This window comes from Chenopodium album, chromosome 25 (genome assembly GCF_948465745.1).
Source record: "Chenopodium album chromosome 25, dcCheAlbu1.1, whole genome shotgun sequence".
NCBI classification, from domain to species: domain Eukaryota; kingdom Viridiplantae; phylum Streptophyta; class Magnoliopsida; order Caryophyllales; family Amaranthaceae; genus Chenopodium; species Chenopodium album.
Window position 1 is genome coordinate 32,120,155 of NC_137858.1, and position 16,380 is coordinate 32,136,534.

At 38.4% G+C, this 16,380-nt stretch overlaps 1 protein-coding gene across 4 annotated transcripts in view; it reads right to left on the reverse strand.

Moving 5' to 3' along the window:
- Nucleotides 1-1,254: 1,254 nt before the first annotated feature.
- Nucleotides 1,255-16,380, reverse strand: part of LOC145613353 (DNA-directed RNA polymerase III subunit 1-like) — a 31,156-nt gene continuing 16,030 nt past the window's right edge. For 2 of the 4 annotated variants that reach the window (XM_081668444.1, XM_081668447.1), the window contains 10 exons: nucleotides 14,685-14,888; nucleotides 14,405-14,593; nucleotides 5,815-5,965; nucleotides 5,577-5,728; nucleotides 4,590-4,748; nucleotides 4,401-4,517; nucleotides 4,201-4,277; nucleotides 3,201-3,405; nucleotides 2,888-3,090; nucleotides 1,255-1,621 (listed from right to left, as the gene is read on the reverse strand). In XM_081668444.1, the coding sequence (XP_081524570.1) occupies nucleotides 1,570-1,621; nucleotides 2,888-3,090; nucleotides 3,201-3,405; nucleotides 4,201-4,277; nucleotides 4,401-4,517; nucleotides 4,590-4,748; nucleotides 5,577-5,728; nucleotides 5,815-5,965; nucleotides 14,405-14,593; nucleotides 14,685-14,888 (1,509 nt within the window). In that variant the 3' untranslated portion in view covers nucleotides 1,255-1,569. The remainder of the gene's footprint in view (nucleotides 1,622-2,887; nucleotides 3,091-3,200; nucleotides 3,406-4,200; nucleotides 4,278-4,400; nucleotides 4,518-4,589; nucleotides 4,749-5,576; nucleotides 5,729-5,814; nucleotides 5,966-14,404; nucleotides 14,594-14,684; nucleotides 14,889-16,380) is intronic. The other 2 variants (XM_081668445.1, XM_081668446.1) reach the window with 2 other exon arrangements.

A 16,380-nucleotide genomic window follows, 5' to 3' on the forward strand; every position in this document is an offset into this window, starting at 1 on the left:
CGGATGAGTTCAGAATCTGATCGGGATTAAAACGGGATTAATATTAACGAACGAAAATCTAAAAATTAAAACACGAATCTATGTGTTCAAAATAATCTGGAATTAAGTTAAACTAATCAGTAGTTATAATCACCAAAATTTCAAAACATCATTACTATAAAAGCCCTAAATCAATTGTTCATAAAAACCCTAAAATCATGATTTTCAATAAATTGAAACCCCAGGTTTATAATTCATAAAATATGAAATTTATAACATAAATATCATCTGAAATTTATAATCTTTATACCATTAAAATATAATTTGATACTAAAAATATAATCTTTATACTAAAATCAAAACCCAAAACAATTAAATTAACATTAAGCAAAATAATGAAACAAAAGAGGATGAAAATAAGACTAACCTTTTTGTGTGGGAAATTTTTGGAGATTCATGGGGTATTTATAGGAGAGAATTATTGTAGGGTAAAAAGAAAGATTGGGCCTCATAAAAATAATGGGTCGATTAAGTAAACAAATGGGTTAGGCTTGTGTGATTGGACATAAATTGTAGAATAAAGGTGCATAAAATAATTTGTTCAAATAATTTTCGACCCACATTAATAATTTGAAACTTTTGAAATTAAATTATGAAAAATAACAAATAAATATTATAAATAAAATAAATTTTTATTTATAAAATATTTAAAAATACGGGGGATTACAACGACCTAGTTTCTCAATTGAGATACTGGGTTTGCTTCTCAAATGACATTTTTGTAATTATTTAGACATTGTAGCGGGCCCCTTTGCTGATTGTGTGAGAAAATCGCATGTGATAAGATGACAGAAATTTTTCCTTCGTTATCTCCGTCATCTTCATCCTTCCATCTTTCCTTATTCCTTTCTCATCAACAATAGTGGATTCATCCCCAACCCCCCCCCCCCCCCCCCCCCACCAACAAACAAACACCATCCTCAACACCCGTACAAACACCACAACAAATCCCGACCCCAACACACCGATTTCGGCGCCGAATTTAACGAAAAATCCTAAGAAAAATATGTAAATTAAGGGCATGGTTAACCCTAAATGGTAGATATTTGTCATTATTTGTGAGTGATTTCTTCATTGTTGTAGAAAATTTCGACCTCCATTAGTGAAGGATTCTCAAACTTCATTGTTGAGGAGAGATGGGTATGTTATTGGTGGAATCTCAAGCTTCCGTTAGACCAAAAAGACGGAAATACCCAATTGAGAAACATACAAGAAACTTGTATTTTCTCATCTTTTGAGAAACAAAAAACAAGCTTTGTTTCTCATCTTGAGAAACTATGGCGGCCTCAAACTGAAGAGAACAAAGGGAATATACAGATAGATCTATTATTATGTTCTAGTAAACACAGTCATACACCAACAGGAAAGAGTAATTCAAAATTCCTGCATGAAAGTAAACTAACAAAACGTGAATTTACAACTCTTAAGAACCAAAGTTTTATAGACAACAAATAAGTAGAATCCCTGTATTGCTACCTGCCTACCTCTCAAGAAGTCAGATGATCAGTTGTTCAACTCCAAATTGGTCATTCAAGATACTATCAGATCAGGTCCATATCTGAGAGTTGGCGGCGGATCCACTCTGAGCAAGAGAGCAGAATTAGGAGCAACATTGAGATGAATAACATCAAACAGCTCAGGAAATCAAATATCATGCTGGTATCAGGGCAAACGACTAAAGATGGCTTCAAAATGTCTCTAATTAACAAAAGAAGAAAACTACTTGCCATTTATATGCTTATTTACATTGAACACATGGTTGCCGGGTGATTAAGGATGTGCAAAGTGAGAAATTGCAGCCCCCCACCCCACCCCAGATAGAATCATAGAAGAGCCTCAAATTACTTTGATCTTATTTTTTTGCAATAATAGTAATAGTAAGTAAAATATGTTGGCTCAGTGGTGAGAAGTGTTAGGCTAAAAGCCCTTTGAATTTTTAGCCATTTATTGTAAAATATGTTGGCTCAATGTAATATTTTTTTAACCACTTGCATGAAACAAAGACCCAATTTCGAGGCCTCGTTTGGTTGATGTGGGAAATAAATTCCTATGGGAAATTCTTATGCATGGGAAATTATTTTCCCTATAAAATTCATAGGAATTACACAAATGTGTTTGGTTGTCAAGTGGGAATAAGTAAATTCTAGGAATTGTGATTGATCAAGGGTGGGGTTGGTAAATAATTCACATGTTTTGTGGGATATCGTAATTTCCATGAATTGTGACTTCCTCCATTTTTGTTGTTTAATGTCAACCAATCAAAATGGCCAAGAGGAAATTCTTGGAAATTTTATGTGCCTATGGAAATTAAGGGTAACCAAACAAGGCCTCAGAATGTCAAATGAGTCCTCGAATGTTTTAACCCCACCCTTGCATGGTTGTCTAATGAACCATTATCCTCAACAACAAAATTAATAACTTCGTATATAAGACTATAAACCAAAACTTTTGTAAGTCAAACTCTCAAATGAGTAAATGGAGGAAATGAAGGAACTCATCACCAATCCAGGGTAAAGAGAGAGGAAATGAAGGCACTTATTACCAATCCAATTATTATATGAAGAATGTTAGGGTAGAAAAGCAAGGATTTAGGAGATGCAGTGTCGATATTATGTCCATGAAGAGTCAAGGGATGTTTAATCACTCCATACAAATATAAATTTTAAAGAATTAAGAATAAGATTATTTTTATCAACTTTGTATTTTTATTTTATTACTTTACAAGTGGGACTCATGCACGTATTGGCTTCGATACCAACAGATGTGTAATCCATTTGTAAATTTCATTAGATCCCATGCACCAAAAATAAAGGAACAGAGCCACCATAATGAGAGCTTGCAAACATACCTTTGTCTAATTTTTATAATTCCAGTGCCAATCTGTGCTGGTATGCCCATGATGATACGTTCACCTACTCCTTTGATCTCATCCTTCCTCCCATGTACAGAACCGTTAAAAAGATGGAAGTCTGTCTTCTCAAATGATGACAACGTCAATACACTTTCTCTCATTTCTGCAATACCATATCTTGTAACTCCCAAAACCTTCCCCTGTACCAAGAAAGTGAAAATGTTATAATAATCCCTTTTCAACATTTGCACAGCATTTGAGATTCTGGCATTGACAATGGAGTACTGAAATTAATGAAAGCAAGAATTACCTTAAATGTCATCACATCAGCAAGAAGCATCATATGCCGTGTGTCTACATCCATTGCATTACTTTTCAAAACTTTATGTATCTCTTTGATGATACAGCTCCTAGCAGCTTCTATTCCAAGTGTTTGTTGCACTTCCATTACATGATTGCTTTCTGTCTCACATCCTTTGATTCCACGAATTCCCATCACCTCCCTGAGACCAATTCTGTCATATCAAAGTACACGGAGGCGGGAAGGTTCAGTGACATTTTCTGGGTTGGATAGAACCAAATTTCATGACTTTTATTTAAAGACTTGTTTTTGGATTCTCCCAATTGGGGGGTGATCTTTTTTCTCTTATTGATTTTAGGTCTCACAAAGGGGTGGATCCCCTCCCATGAGTTTTTTGCACTAAAGTAACCATATGAATTTTTTTTTTATTTTTTATTCCTTTCAGATGAGTCATCTGAACTTCTTGATTAAATAATTACCATATCCGAATGAAAAGCTACTGCAGTTTAAATTTTCTTGCATGCACTTTAATTCTAGATGATATTGAGAATTTGAGCTATTCAGTGGAGTATATCCTAGACATGCAAATGTTCTTAGTTGTCGAAGTAGGCAGAGTATTAATAATAAGAAGGGCACTGCTTTATACTGTTAAAGCAAGATCTTTAAGTAACCCAAAAGCAATTACTAAACTGTAATACAAAAGAAGTATAGGCTCTATATCATTCTAGATTTCCAGATTTAAACATACAGAAAATTAAACTCCTCTTCTCTTTACTTCCCGACTAGCTAGAATTCTAGACATTCTTCCACTAAGGTTACTAACCTCACCCCCCCCTTGAGCTTGATGCTAATGAAATTGTCATTGGACCAACTCATTGATGTGTTATTTCTCTTTTTGCTCCCTCTCTCTAGTTTACTATATATTTTGTTTTCCATTTCTGTTAATTCTTAGAGAAAGTTGGGGAGAGGGAGCTGAACAAATAGTTCGGTAGATAATGAAAAAACCAACCCTTCAACAATCAAATTGAGCTTCCCAATTTTGCCTTCATCGTCAGCAATAATTGCACGCTCAACTGTAGATATGCCCTGGAGCCAAAAGGCATTAGTAAATTCAAACAATTAATCCAGTAAGCGTAAAATGAAAAACAAAAAGCCGGGAGAATAGAAAAAGAAATTGCAATAGCTAACCGTAATCCTTCTTATTCTCACCTTAACAATAACCATGGGCAGCTTATTCTGCAACTGGTGGAGAGGAAAATATGCACCTTTAATATCTTTACCCCTAAGCTTGACAGCCAGCTTATAATCATTAATAACGTTTACTTCCTGCACATAGTTATACATTAGATGCCAACAATTAACAATATATCATATTGATGAAAAAGTAAATTGTTTCACCATCTCGTGATCCTTTGGTGCTATCAGAGATTTTAAAATCTTGTCCCTAACAATACGAGCATCAATAAACAGCTGTGAAGAATTGATTTGCTCCGCATCGAGTTTAATAACTATAGATGCTCCATCAGACTTCATTACCAACATTATACTCTTGGAAACCTGCAAAATTTCAAGTGTGATCAAAAAACAAAAAATAGAATACAGATTTAAAGGTCAACAACACATGATCTTTCCATACAAGAATACTTTTGCAGCAACATTTGACAAGAGCAAAGCATGGAGACGTAGGACTTTTGGGAAGAGGAATAAGGTTCTATGCTTTTGAAAAAAAAAAAAAAAAAAAAAATTAAACTAACAATCTAACATCCTTCAGCAATTTTCTGCTGTGTATCAGCAACATGTATATTTGAAGTGGTAACAAAGGCATCAGAATAGTGAAGGAAACAGTTTCATAGAAATAAGATATAATCACAAGAGTAATGGTCAAGGCCTGGTACTAGATCTCTTTCTGCCTTTCTTTTGAGCTTATCACTTGTCACCAAAGGAAACACGTTCCAGGCTTCCAGCCCAGCACCATAGTAGATCTGCTATCTTTTGGTAAAGTTAAGAAATATTGCTTAGATTTCCAGTTTTGGTAAGCATTAAGAAATTATCCTATAGAAATCATCAGTCTAACCAAATCCTTCATGTTTAAAATAAATTTTCTGTTTAAAAGTTCCATTATATTTTTTAACAATTAGTCATTTAGTTGATTTATTTTAGGAAATTGTCAGAAAGGCAGCAGTTTAGCTACAGCCCTATAGATGCTATAGAAAAGTGGAGATATTGTAATGTAAGGCTCAGACATATTGATAAACAATTGAATGTTTAAATGCTTGTACGTGGGTGAAGAACTTCCAAAGAGTAGGTCACTTAAACAGTAAGACTCAAGCACAAGAACAGATTACAACGGGCAAAATCCATATCAAAATTTAAAATAAACAGTACCTGACCCAACATTGTCTTCTCGATTTTTCCTATTACAGTCTTTGCGATCTCCATGCTTTTCTCATCGTCAAGTTTTGCCATAATTATTGGAGTACTTATCTTTTTGTTTGCGTTTATAATTTCATTGATACGTGGAACTCCAAGGGTGATATCTACATGTAACTAAGGATTTGAACAAGCACGTATAGATGACAACCTATATAGGGAAAAAAAAAAAGCACAAATTAACAAGGGATACTCATCATGCTGGCAACTCCGGCAAAATGAAAGGTTTTTAATGTCATTTGTGTCCCTGGCTCCCCAATACTTTGAGCTCCGATTGCTCCTACTCCAGTTCCAGCTTCAATCCCTTTTGATTGAAGGCGAGAAATACAGTCGTCTAAGAAAACCTTTAGTATTGATCACAACCATATATATGATCAGTGTTTCTAATCACAAATGTACTAAGATCAGTAGAAGTATTTTGTATAATATGCAAGAAAAACAAGGAACTGCCAACTCAAAATTTATAGAAATGACACATAAAAACAAAAACAAGAAAGGCAGCAACACTATTTTCTTTTCCAAATTCCCTAGACTATAACAGAGACATGGCACTATTGCATTTGAAGGCCAATATGCATTACTATAAAGATTCCTACATAAAATCATATTCCGGAATGCTAGAGATCAGCCCAGCCCCAAGATCCGTTTTACATATGCAAGGAGGAAGCCCAAGCAAGGAGCTGTTTGAAGAGAGTGTGCTGGGTCTGGGTGAGATGGAAGTTAGTTACAGGGAGGGGTAAATCAGTAATTAAGAAATAAGTTTGTTAGTCCTTGTTTTGTGTGCTGAGTTTGTTATGGCAGCTTGTTAGTTATCTATGGTTATTTAAGGGAATAATTGTAGAGGGAATGTATCTAGAAATTAATTGTGGAATTCATTCCTTGGGAGAGCATCCTTTCCTCTCAAAAGAAAGGAGTTGTATTGAAGTTACTCTGACTTGCAATACAATCTATCTGGTTCTAGCTAATTTTCTCTCTAATTTGCTTACTTGCTCTGTTTTTCTCACCCAATTCCTAGCATGGAAATAGAAGAGTAAGAAACTGGATAATACATATTTTTTTAGGGGAATTGGATAATACATATTTGTCGTATACTTGTAAGGGAAAATTTTACAATCCTAGATCTAATTATATTATAACGCAGGCCTAATGTTTCATGTGATGATTTATCTAAACAATCAAATGCTAGGAGCTGCTCAAAATTAACACTTTACTACAACTGTACAGTAGCCTAGAAAAAAGGGGGGGGGGGGGGGGGGGGGGGGGGGGGACCATTTTCTACACTTCAAGTCAGTCTCTCTTGATCCTTCTTTTCCAAGCCCCAAGAACATAAGGGTCTAAGTTGATTAATGGATTCCTCTTCCTTGTGAATCAAAGTACAACAGCTTACACAAAAAGCATTATTCCTGATTCTAGTTTGGATGGTGTTCTCTGTGTGAAGGTAATGTATAAAGTTGTATGCAATCTACACACTAGCTAATACTCGTTCAAACACCAACATTGGTCCTTGCACCTTTGTACACAAAATAATAAAACTTATATATTCCATTGAAAGGAACAATCACACATGTCATGTCTCATAAAATCTGACACTGAAATTCTTATTATACAAAACAAAAGCCCGATGGTGCAATAATGGTTCCCTCTGGCCTCTGCCCAAAACTCCTCAAACAAGTCCAAATAGCAAAATCCTATCTAAGCTCAGACATGAGATAGAAAGAGACCAATGGCAATAGTACTAAGAATGTCACCATTAGATGCTTTCCATAGAGGCCCATGCACTAATGCACCTAGCAGCACACTTTTATATAACCTGTTCTTTCCAAGATCATAATATTCATTGATCCTACACAGATGGCTAACTAACCTAAAAGGTTTTCAAATGGTGTTTTTACAATCCCCAAATTCATTAAAAATAATAGCTACAAGTTGACTCTGTAAAAGGCAAGCGTAATTCCATTTGAAAAATCAATCAATCAATCAATCAAAGCCTTAGTCCCATAAGTGGGTCGGCTAACATGAACCAAATTTGATTATTCTTTGTAGACATAAATTTACCTCCTCCATCTCTTACGGTCCAATGCTTCATCCTCATGCAAATACATATACCTCATATCCTTCCTAACTCCTTCCAACCAAGTCATTTTCGGTCTCCCTCTTCCTTGTTTAAGCCCTCCATGGTCCCACTCTTCCACTCTTCGAACCGGTGCACCCTCAAGTCTTCGTCTTACATGTCCAAACCAACGTAGGCGATTTTCTCTTAGTTTATTTGCAATGTCTGCCACACCTACTTTCTTGCGAATAACCTCATTTCTAATTATATCTCTACTCCTCTTAGAGTGTTCCCACACATCCACCTTAACATGCGCATTCTCGTAACCTCCATCTTTTTAATGTGCTCCTTCTTAGAAGCCCGATATTTTGTACCATAGAGCACCACTGGTCTTATGGCAGTCCTATAGAATTTTCCCTTCAACTGTAAGGGAATGCTTTGGTCACATAACACTCCTGTGGCCGCTCTCCATTTAAGCCACCCCGACTTAATCCTATGGGGCACGTCTTCATCAATGTCACCATTCTTTTGGATGCTCGACCCAAGATACTTATAGAGGATTTGGTATGAGGGATAGGGATTAGGAGGATAAAAGGGTGGGACAAGGATAGAGGATTAGTAAGTGGGATAAGGATAAAAATGATGTTGTCCTTTGTTTGGTACGAATTGAGAATTATATGAGGATAAGCAAGAAATTTACTTAACTACCCTTACTCATATTTCTCCTCTTTCTTCCTCCTTTTCTTCATTAAGGGTAAAAATGTAATTTGCCTCATTAATTTTATCCTCATCCCTTATACCACCTCCCCCTAGTTATTATTTTGGAGGGATAACTTGCATTTTTATCCTTATCCTCACCTCTTAAGTTATCCCTATCCCCCTAAACAAACAAAAGATTATGTAAATCCCCTTCCTCTTATCCCTATCCTCCTCTTTTTATCCCTCCAAACAAACACCTTCTTAAAACATTCACTCATGGTCAAATCCTTTCCATCCAAACTCACCACTTCATTGCTTGTTCCCCTTTGAGTACCAAATCGACATACCAAATATTCAGTCTTACTCCGACTTAGCTTAAATCCTCTAGATTCCAACCTTTGCCTCCATTGCTCCAACTTGGCATTAATCCCATCCTTAGTTTCATCCTTTAACACGATATCATCCGCGAACAACATACACCATGGAACCTCATCTTGAATTGGTCTAGTTACTTCATCTAGAACCGTTGCAAAAAGAAAAGGGCTTAATGCAGACCCTTGATGCAATTCGATTGTAATAGGAAAATCTTTTGTCAACCCTCCACATGTCCTCACATTTGTTGACACATCCCGATACATATCCTTCACCAGGTTCACATACTTTCGTGGGATGCCTTTCTTTAACATTGCCCACCAAAGTACCTTGTCATATGCCTTCTCTAAATCAATAAAGACCATATGAAGATCCTTCTTCTTTACTCTATAAAACTCCATCATTTGTTTTATCAAATGGATTGCTTCCATAGTAGATCTCCAAGGCATAAAACCAAATTGGTTATCTAAAATGCTTGTACATGCCCTCAACCTATGTTCAAGTACTTTTTCCCACAACTTCATAGTGTGGCTCATAAGCTTGATCCCTCAATAGTTAGAACAATCTTGAGCATCTCCTTAGTTTTTATAGACCGGGACTAAGGTGCTCTTCCTCAAATCTTGCGGGATCCTTTTAGCCCTCCATATCTTGTTGAATAAATGCAATGCAGTTTCTGACAAATTATATGAGTCAAAGGAGCTGCAAATCCAAAATTTACGATTATAGTTGACGGAGTTATGAGAAAGCTTGATTATATTGATGAGTATACAAGATTATTTATAATACAAGATTAGAGTAAAAAACATCACAAAACTATGACTAGGTAGTTGCAGTAGTTTTAGACTAGGTAGTTGCAAATCCAAAATTTATGATCATAGTTGCAGTAGTTTTAGACTAGTGAATTGCTAATTCAGTATAAGATACCATGGATAATCCTATTGGCGGAGGTTATTATGCTTGGAGTTAATGCTAGTTGTATCAATATAGGAAAAAGTTACAAGTAAAGCTAGGTTGCAATGAACCCACTCCCACCACCTCCCGTGACACTCACCTACAGCAGGCAGCAGGGTCAGACCAACAGCAACAACATAGACCACCAACAACAACAACAACAGACCGTGGCCACAGCAAGGAAAGATAGAGGACAGATGAGCAGCAGGCAGACACGCCACCTTAGGCCATTTGTTTGTATTGTGCTAAAGTGGAAAGAAGACAAGAGTAGTACTTGTAGTAATTAAGGCCTTGTTGCCAACTTATGCAATGTAGTAATAGTATAAATAGGAGTAGTCTAGAGTAGAGAAGGGAGGCATAATATGATAGTAGTAAGTTCTTGGAGAGTGATGGCCTAAAGCCATTAACGAGTGTACGCAAGCTTTAAGCTTAATCTATCCCAAAACAATCTTCCGTCCAATTTATTTAATTGCACCACGCTAGTTCGTTGCAGTTGGTATCAGAGCAGCCATGGCTCCGACACCACTGACCGTGACACCGGAGCGAGTTGCCGCCCTCGAAGAACGGGTGGAGGAGATTATCGAGAAGTTAGGAGAAGGAGAAAATTCTCTTCAACAAACCTTGTTGAGGAGCCAACAAACGGCCATTAACGAGGTGAGGCAAGTGCTTAAAGGAAGAATTGACCGATTTCGCAACGACCAAAATGTTCTAATGTCGATCAAGCAAGAAAAATTCATGGAAAAAATCCAAGGCGCCATCAAAGCCTTGGGTAAACAACCAATACAACCAGTCGTGGTGGAAGACGAGGTGGAGCAGCCACGCCACACTGGTGGCTTCAACGACTCCCCGCACGACGCTAAAGGGTTCCATGAACCGCTACAGAGGGTTTCAACGAGCCGCCGCCGGGTGCAGGTGGATTCAACGAGCCGCCGTTCAGTGCGAGTGGGTTCAACGGACTCAGATTTGGCAATTGGGACCCCGGAGCTGGTGGGGGATTCCATAATCACGGCGACCACCACATCAACTACTAAGAAAATCGCGGCAACTGGAGGTTTCGTAAGCTAGACATGCCGGTTTTCGACGGCTCCGATCCCGACGGTTGGATCTTAAGGGGAGAACAATACTTCCAGTTTTACCGGCTCACCGAAATCGAGAAGCTGCAAGCGGCGACGGCGGCCATGGAGGGCGACACCTTAAGGTGGTACTAGTGGGAGCATCGTCGCTGACCGATCATTAATTGGGGGGATATGAGGACGCGCGTCCTTACCTAGTTTCGGCCAGTTAATGCCAAAACTTTACACGAGCAATGGCTCGTGGTGGAACAGACGTCCACGGTGGTGGAGTACCGACGAGCCTTCATCGAGGAGGCCTCTCCGCTGCGAGACATACCAGAGAGTCTCCTAAAAGGGCATTTTATTAACGGGGTAAAGGATGAGGTAAAAACGTTGGTCCGAATGATGAATCCGTCAACCCCTCGAAGACGCCATGGATGGCAGTCCGGGTTGAAGAACGCAATCGGGTTGCGGGTCTGAGAAAAACGGGTGAAGTAATTTCAAGATCTGAACCCTACTCTTCTTATAACAAGAATCCATCTTCTATTCTTCCTGGGGTGCCCAAAACTTAAAATCCTCTAACCTAGTTTTTAAACCTACAACATCTAACCCACTAACTACCCAAACCTTAACTACAAACACACAACCCTTCACCTCAAACATGAACACATTTCACTACCAGCACAACCGATCCTACACACCCATGAACTCCATCCAAACTCCACAAACCTTTGTAGCTTCAATCAACCACCCAACCCACTCCTACCAAAATCGAAACAACCTAAGCTCAACCAGATTTAGCGGGGAGGTGCGACGCCTTACCGAGAAGGAACTTCAAGACAAAAGGGCGAGAGGTCTCTGTTTTAGGTGTTTTAGGTGTAACGGCAGGTGGACGGGGCCCACTCACATATGCACACTGAGTGTCGTACGTGTAGAGGAGGAGGATGAGGGCGTTGAGGGAGATTTTATGGCGATGGAGGTTCCAGCGAGTATGGCAGAACAAACTCCGACCACCACCTCCTTCAATTCGATGGTCTGTTTGACCAAACCGAATGTGATAAAATTGACTAGAGAAAATAAAGGGAGGTTGGTGGTGGTGATGATCGATTCCGGAGCCACACACAACTTAATCTCTCGTTGGGCGGTAGAAGAATTGGGAATTCCGGTGATCGGAGTTGGTAGCTTCGTGATATCCTTGGGTAACGGTGAGATTATTCAAGGGCAAAGGCGCTGCGCGGGGGCTCAGCTGAAGATGAGCGATGAATTAACGATTGAAGAAGAATTTTTGTCCCTCCAATTGGGAAATTCAGACGTAGTACTCGACATACAGTGGCTCGGAAAATTAGGGTCGGTGTTGGCAAATTGGAAATCGCAGGAGATGAGCTTTTCGGTGGTAGGAAGGACAGTGACTATTAAGGGTGATACGGGCTTGCCTCACACGGGGATCACACTCAAGGCCATGATTTCTAGAAAACAGAAGGGGAAATTGCTAGTTGAGTCAAATCAGCACGAAGAGGAGAAAGGGAAGTCAATGAGTGCACCACATAAATCCTTACGAGGAGCACCAGCAGAGTACAGAGCGGTGTATGAGGAACCGTTGGATGAGCTTCTTGACTTCCACCTTGAGGACAAGGTGGCTCTTTTGGGGGGCGGTATTGCAATGAACCCACTCCCACCACTCGTGACACCCACCTACAACAGGCAGCAGGAGCAGACCAACAGCAACAACAGAGACCAACAACAAAAACAACAATAGAACGTGGCCACAGCAAGGAGAGACAGAACCTTAGGTCATTTGTTTGTATTGTGCTAAAGTGGAAAGAATACAAGAGTAGTACTTGTAGTAATTAAGGCCTTGTTGCCAACTTATGCAATGTGGTAGTTGTATAAATAGGAGTAGTCTAGAGTAGAGAAGGGAGGCAGAATATGATAGTAGTAAGTTCTTGGAGAGTGATGGCCTAAAGCCATTAACGAGTGTACGTAAGCTTTAAGCTTAATCTATCCCAAAACAATCTTTCGTCCAATTGATTTAATCGCACCACGCTAGTTCGTTGCATAAGTACACCAAAGTGTCATATTAGAATTGAGAGGGGACCAAGCAAAAATGTAGTAAATTAGATGGTAAGGAGTTACCCAAACTGAGTATGTTAAACTCTTTAGATTGATTTTACAAAGAATTGGAGACATTTTCCAACCATACCATATCACCATACCTCGCCGTTTGGTTCACCAGGGGTAAACGGAATGGAATGAACAAAGGGAATGGTAGAGAATGGAATGAAAATACCTAATATTCTTTATGTTGTTTGTTTAAAAAAGAAAGGAAAAAAATCCCATCAACCCACCACCACACAACCACCTATTCATTCACTTTCCACCTTTTCTAGCCACCATCCGACCACCAAACCACCAGCCACACCTTCACCGCCCCTTCGCCTCACTTCGACGCCCTTCGCCAGCCCCTGCGCATCTCTCCTTTCCCCGAAAATCAGCCCCGAAAACCCTAGAAACTTCCCTCCCCCGTGTAACTTCCCCCACCCCCTCGCAAAACCCTAGAACTCCCCTCCCTCCCCGCGAAACCGTCAGACAACCCACCCACCACCCTCGAAACCCTAGCGCCTAGGGTTTCGAGGGTGGTGGGTGGGTTGTTGAGGGTTTCGCGGGGAGGGAGGGGAGTTTTAGAGTTTTGCGGGGGGTGGGGGGAAGTTTTACGAGGGAGGGGAAGGGTGGTGGAGGTGCGGCGACCCGTTGGAGGGGGTGCGGCGACTTGTCGGAGGAGGTGCGGCGAACAGCTGGTAGAGCGGCGATGCGGTGGCTAGTGAGTGTAGCAACAGGGTGGTGAGATGGTGGCCTAAGGAATGGGAATGGGAAAGTCTAGAGGGGGTGGGGAATGAAGTTAGAGGGATTTAGGGGAATGAAGAGGGTAAAAAAAATGAAAGAATGTGCTTAACAAACAACAACAAAGGCAATGGGGGTAGTTGATTCTCATTCCCTTTGATGATTAACCTCAACCAAACGGCCCCTAAGGTCAAAAGGATAATTCTAAAAGATAGCCATCATACAAAATTACAAATATTATTATAGAGTCTGAATGTTGGGTGTACAGGTTGAATCATGTTAAATATGAGTATAGCAGCAATGACTAAATTGAGATGGGTGTGTGGGAACTACTTATGGGATATAATTTATGTTTTGAAACAGTATAATCCCTCCCTCTCATAAAAAACTTCACCCTTGCTTTTCCACAATCAAAATGATTAATCTTTAACCATTGTTACATAAATTTGTGTATAATAAAGTCATTCCAATAAAAAAATATAATAATAAATAAATAACTAACGAACTAAATTAGATATAAAGGAGGGGGGGGGGGATTTGCACAATGAACAAGGATTATAAAAGAGAACGTGCATGGATGAGGGCCATGGGGCCAGCTTATAAGAAAAATTTAGTTAATGATGGTGTGATTCAGGATAGTAGTAATAGCAGTAAAAGCATATGTATGTGGACTGTCGTACAGAATACTAAAGTAGTCTATCTTGTTTCATCAACTGCTACTCTGTGGAATATATCCTTTACGTGATCCCCCTTCCCCTTGTAGGGCTCTTCATCTGTTTGATTACCGAAATTTATTTGTCTTAAATTATTAGAAAAAATACCTTTAGCTGCTTTATAGATACACAGCACCTTCTTTGGCCCAATTTTTCGAAGAACTCCAACAACTTCTTCTTAAAGGCATCAGACCCAGCACCGTAAGAAGTCACATCATCTTTTGAAAGCCATTTATTTATAATTTCAGAAATTTCGGAAGGAGACAATTTTTCACTTCTTCCAGCAGGACAAGTAGCCTGTATAAAATTGGCAGATTAGGAACTGTCACCAAATATCAATAAATTAGTATGAAAATTCAGATATCTAAGCTGAAGCCAAAGAGCATACCTCCACTTTCAAGTGCAATCTCTCAAAATCCAGAGGAAACCCTTCATTTCCTTCCATTTGAGATGGATCCATTCCATCATCACCATACAAAAATTGAATGACAAATCCACTAGAATTTCGTACAGTCATGTCATATTGAACAACTAGGTCCTCTAAGCATTTAATCAGTCTACGAGACATATAACCAGTAGTAGCAGTTTTTACCTGTGAAATTTTCCAAATAACTAGGCATCAGCATAAATAAATGTCATTGATACAAAGTGATAAGTGCACTGGAAGATTTTACAATATTGAAAGAAATGAAAATGTTAATCATGCACCACAACTAATTCTTATAAATGATAAAAAAAAAAAAAAAAAAAAAAAAAAAAAAAAAAAAAAAAAAAAAAATTATCTTTCACCCAAGGAAAAAGAGTATGATACACTGAAAAATGATAAAAAAATACTACCTCCGTCCCCTTTTGATAGTCCCTTATGGGAATTTTTCACGGGAATTAATGAACACAAATAAGAATGGTTAAAGTACATTGAAAAAGTAAATTGACATTGGGTATGTAAAAAAGTAGAGAGAGAAAGTAATAAAAGTACATGGAAAAACAAAATTTACATGGGAAATTTAAATTTGCACAAGTATTGCAAATTGGAGGGAATTTTGGTAAAAAATTAATATTAATGGTTGTTGGAAAAAGCAAATGGGGTGAACATTTTGGGACTAAAATTTGTCCATAAGGGACTATCAAAAGGGGACGGAGGGAGTATCTTATGTGAGAAATATCTCTCCGTCATCAAGAATTTCTCATGTATCATAGTAAATCTGTTTTCTTACAGTTTTTCAACAAGACTGATTCTGTTACAATAAACTCAGTATGCCTTATTTAATTGATGGTGGCTACTACTAAAAATGTTATATAAATTTTTCTCTAGCTCTTACTGTTTAGATGTAGTAAATTTAATTAATTTCTGGATATGGTCTCAACTGCTTAGCAATTCCATGGGTAATGGCTATAGCCAAACAAGCCGCTCTGTAAATATGTAGATCAGGCTGCATAATTTCACCCCTTCCAAAATTCACCCTAAACAGGAGTTATTTTGAGGGTTTTTTCTTTGTATTAATTTTTTAATTCCCAGGGTCTATTACTTTTAGGGTTGCTAAGATAGTGGTATATATGGCATTTGAATAGACCATGCATTAGGCTTGAGTAGAGGTGGTTATTGGGTAGGGTAGCCAATGATAATAGGGTCAGGGCCAATCTTAAAGGGCTTTTAATGGACAGAGCCCTTATTGGACAGGTCAATATAGGGCCAAAATTTTTTCCAATTTAATTGATAAAGAAAATAGATAACGCAAAAATAATTACATAGATAAATTTTATATTCATATGTACTTAATAATGGCTTTGTCCAATATTTTTTTTAATTGATATTTTGTAGGCCCGTCCACTATTGACCCGCAACCTGCATTGGCCCGACCCAATATTGACCCTATAAAATCACCGATCCTGACCCGACCCGCCCAATAACCAAGTCTAGGCTTGAGAAACTATAGCTCTCATTAGTCATCTTAGAGCTAAACCAAAAAACAGCAGTATGGTTCTTTTAGCATAGAATAAACTAATAGACCTAAATCCACAAACATCACTTCCCTTGGGAAAAACAAAATTAAAACTGAAAGCTTCAAAGATAACATCCAAAGAAT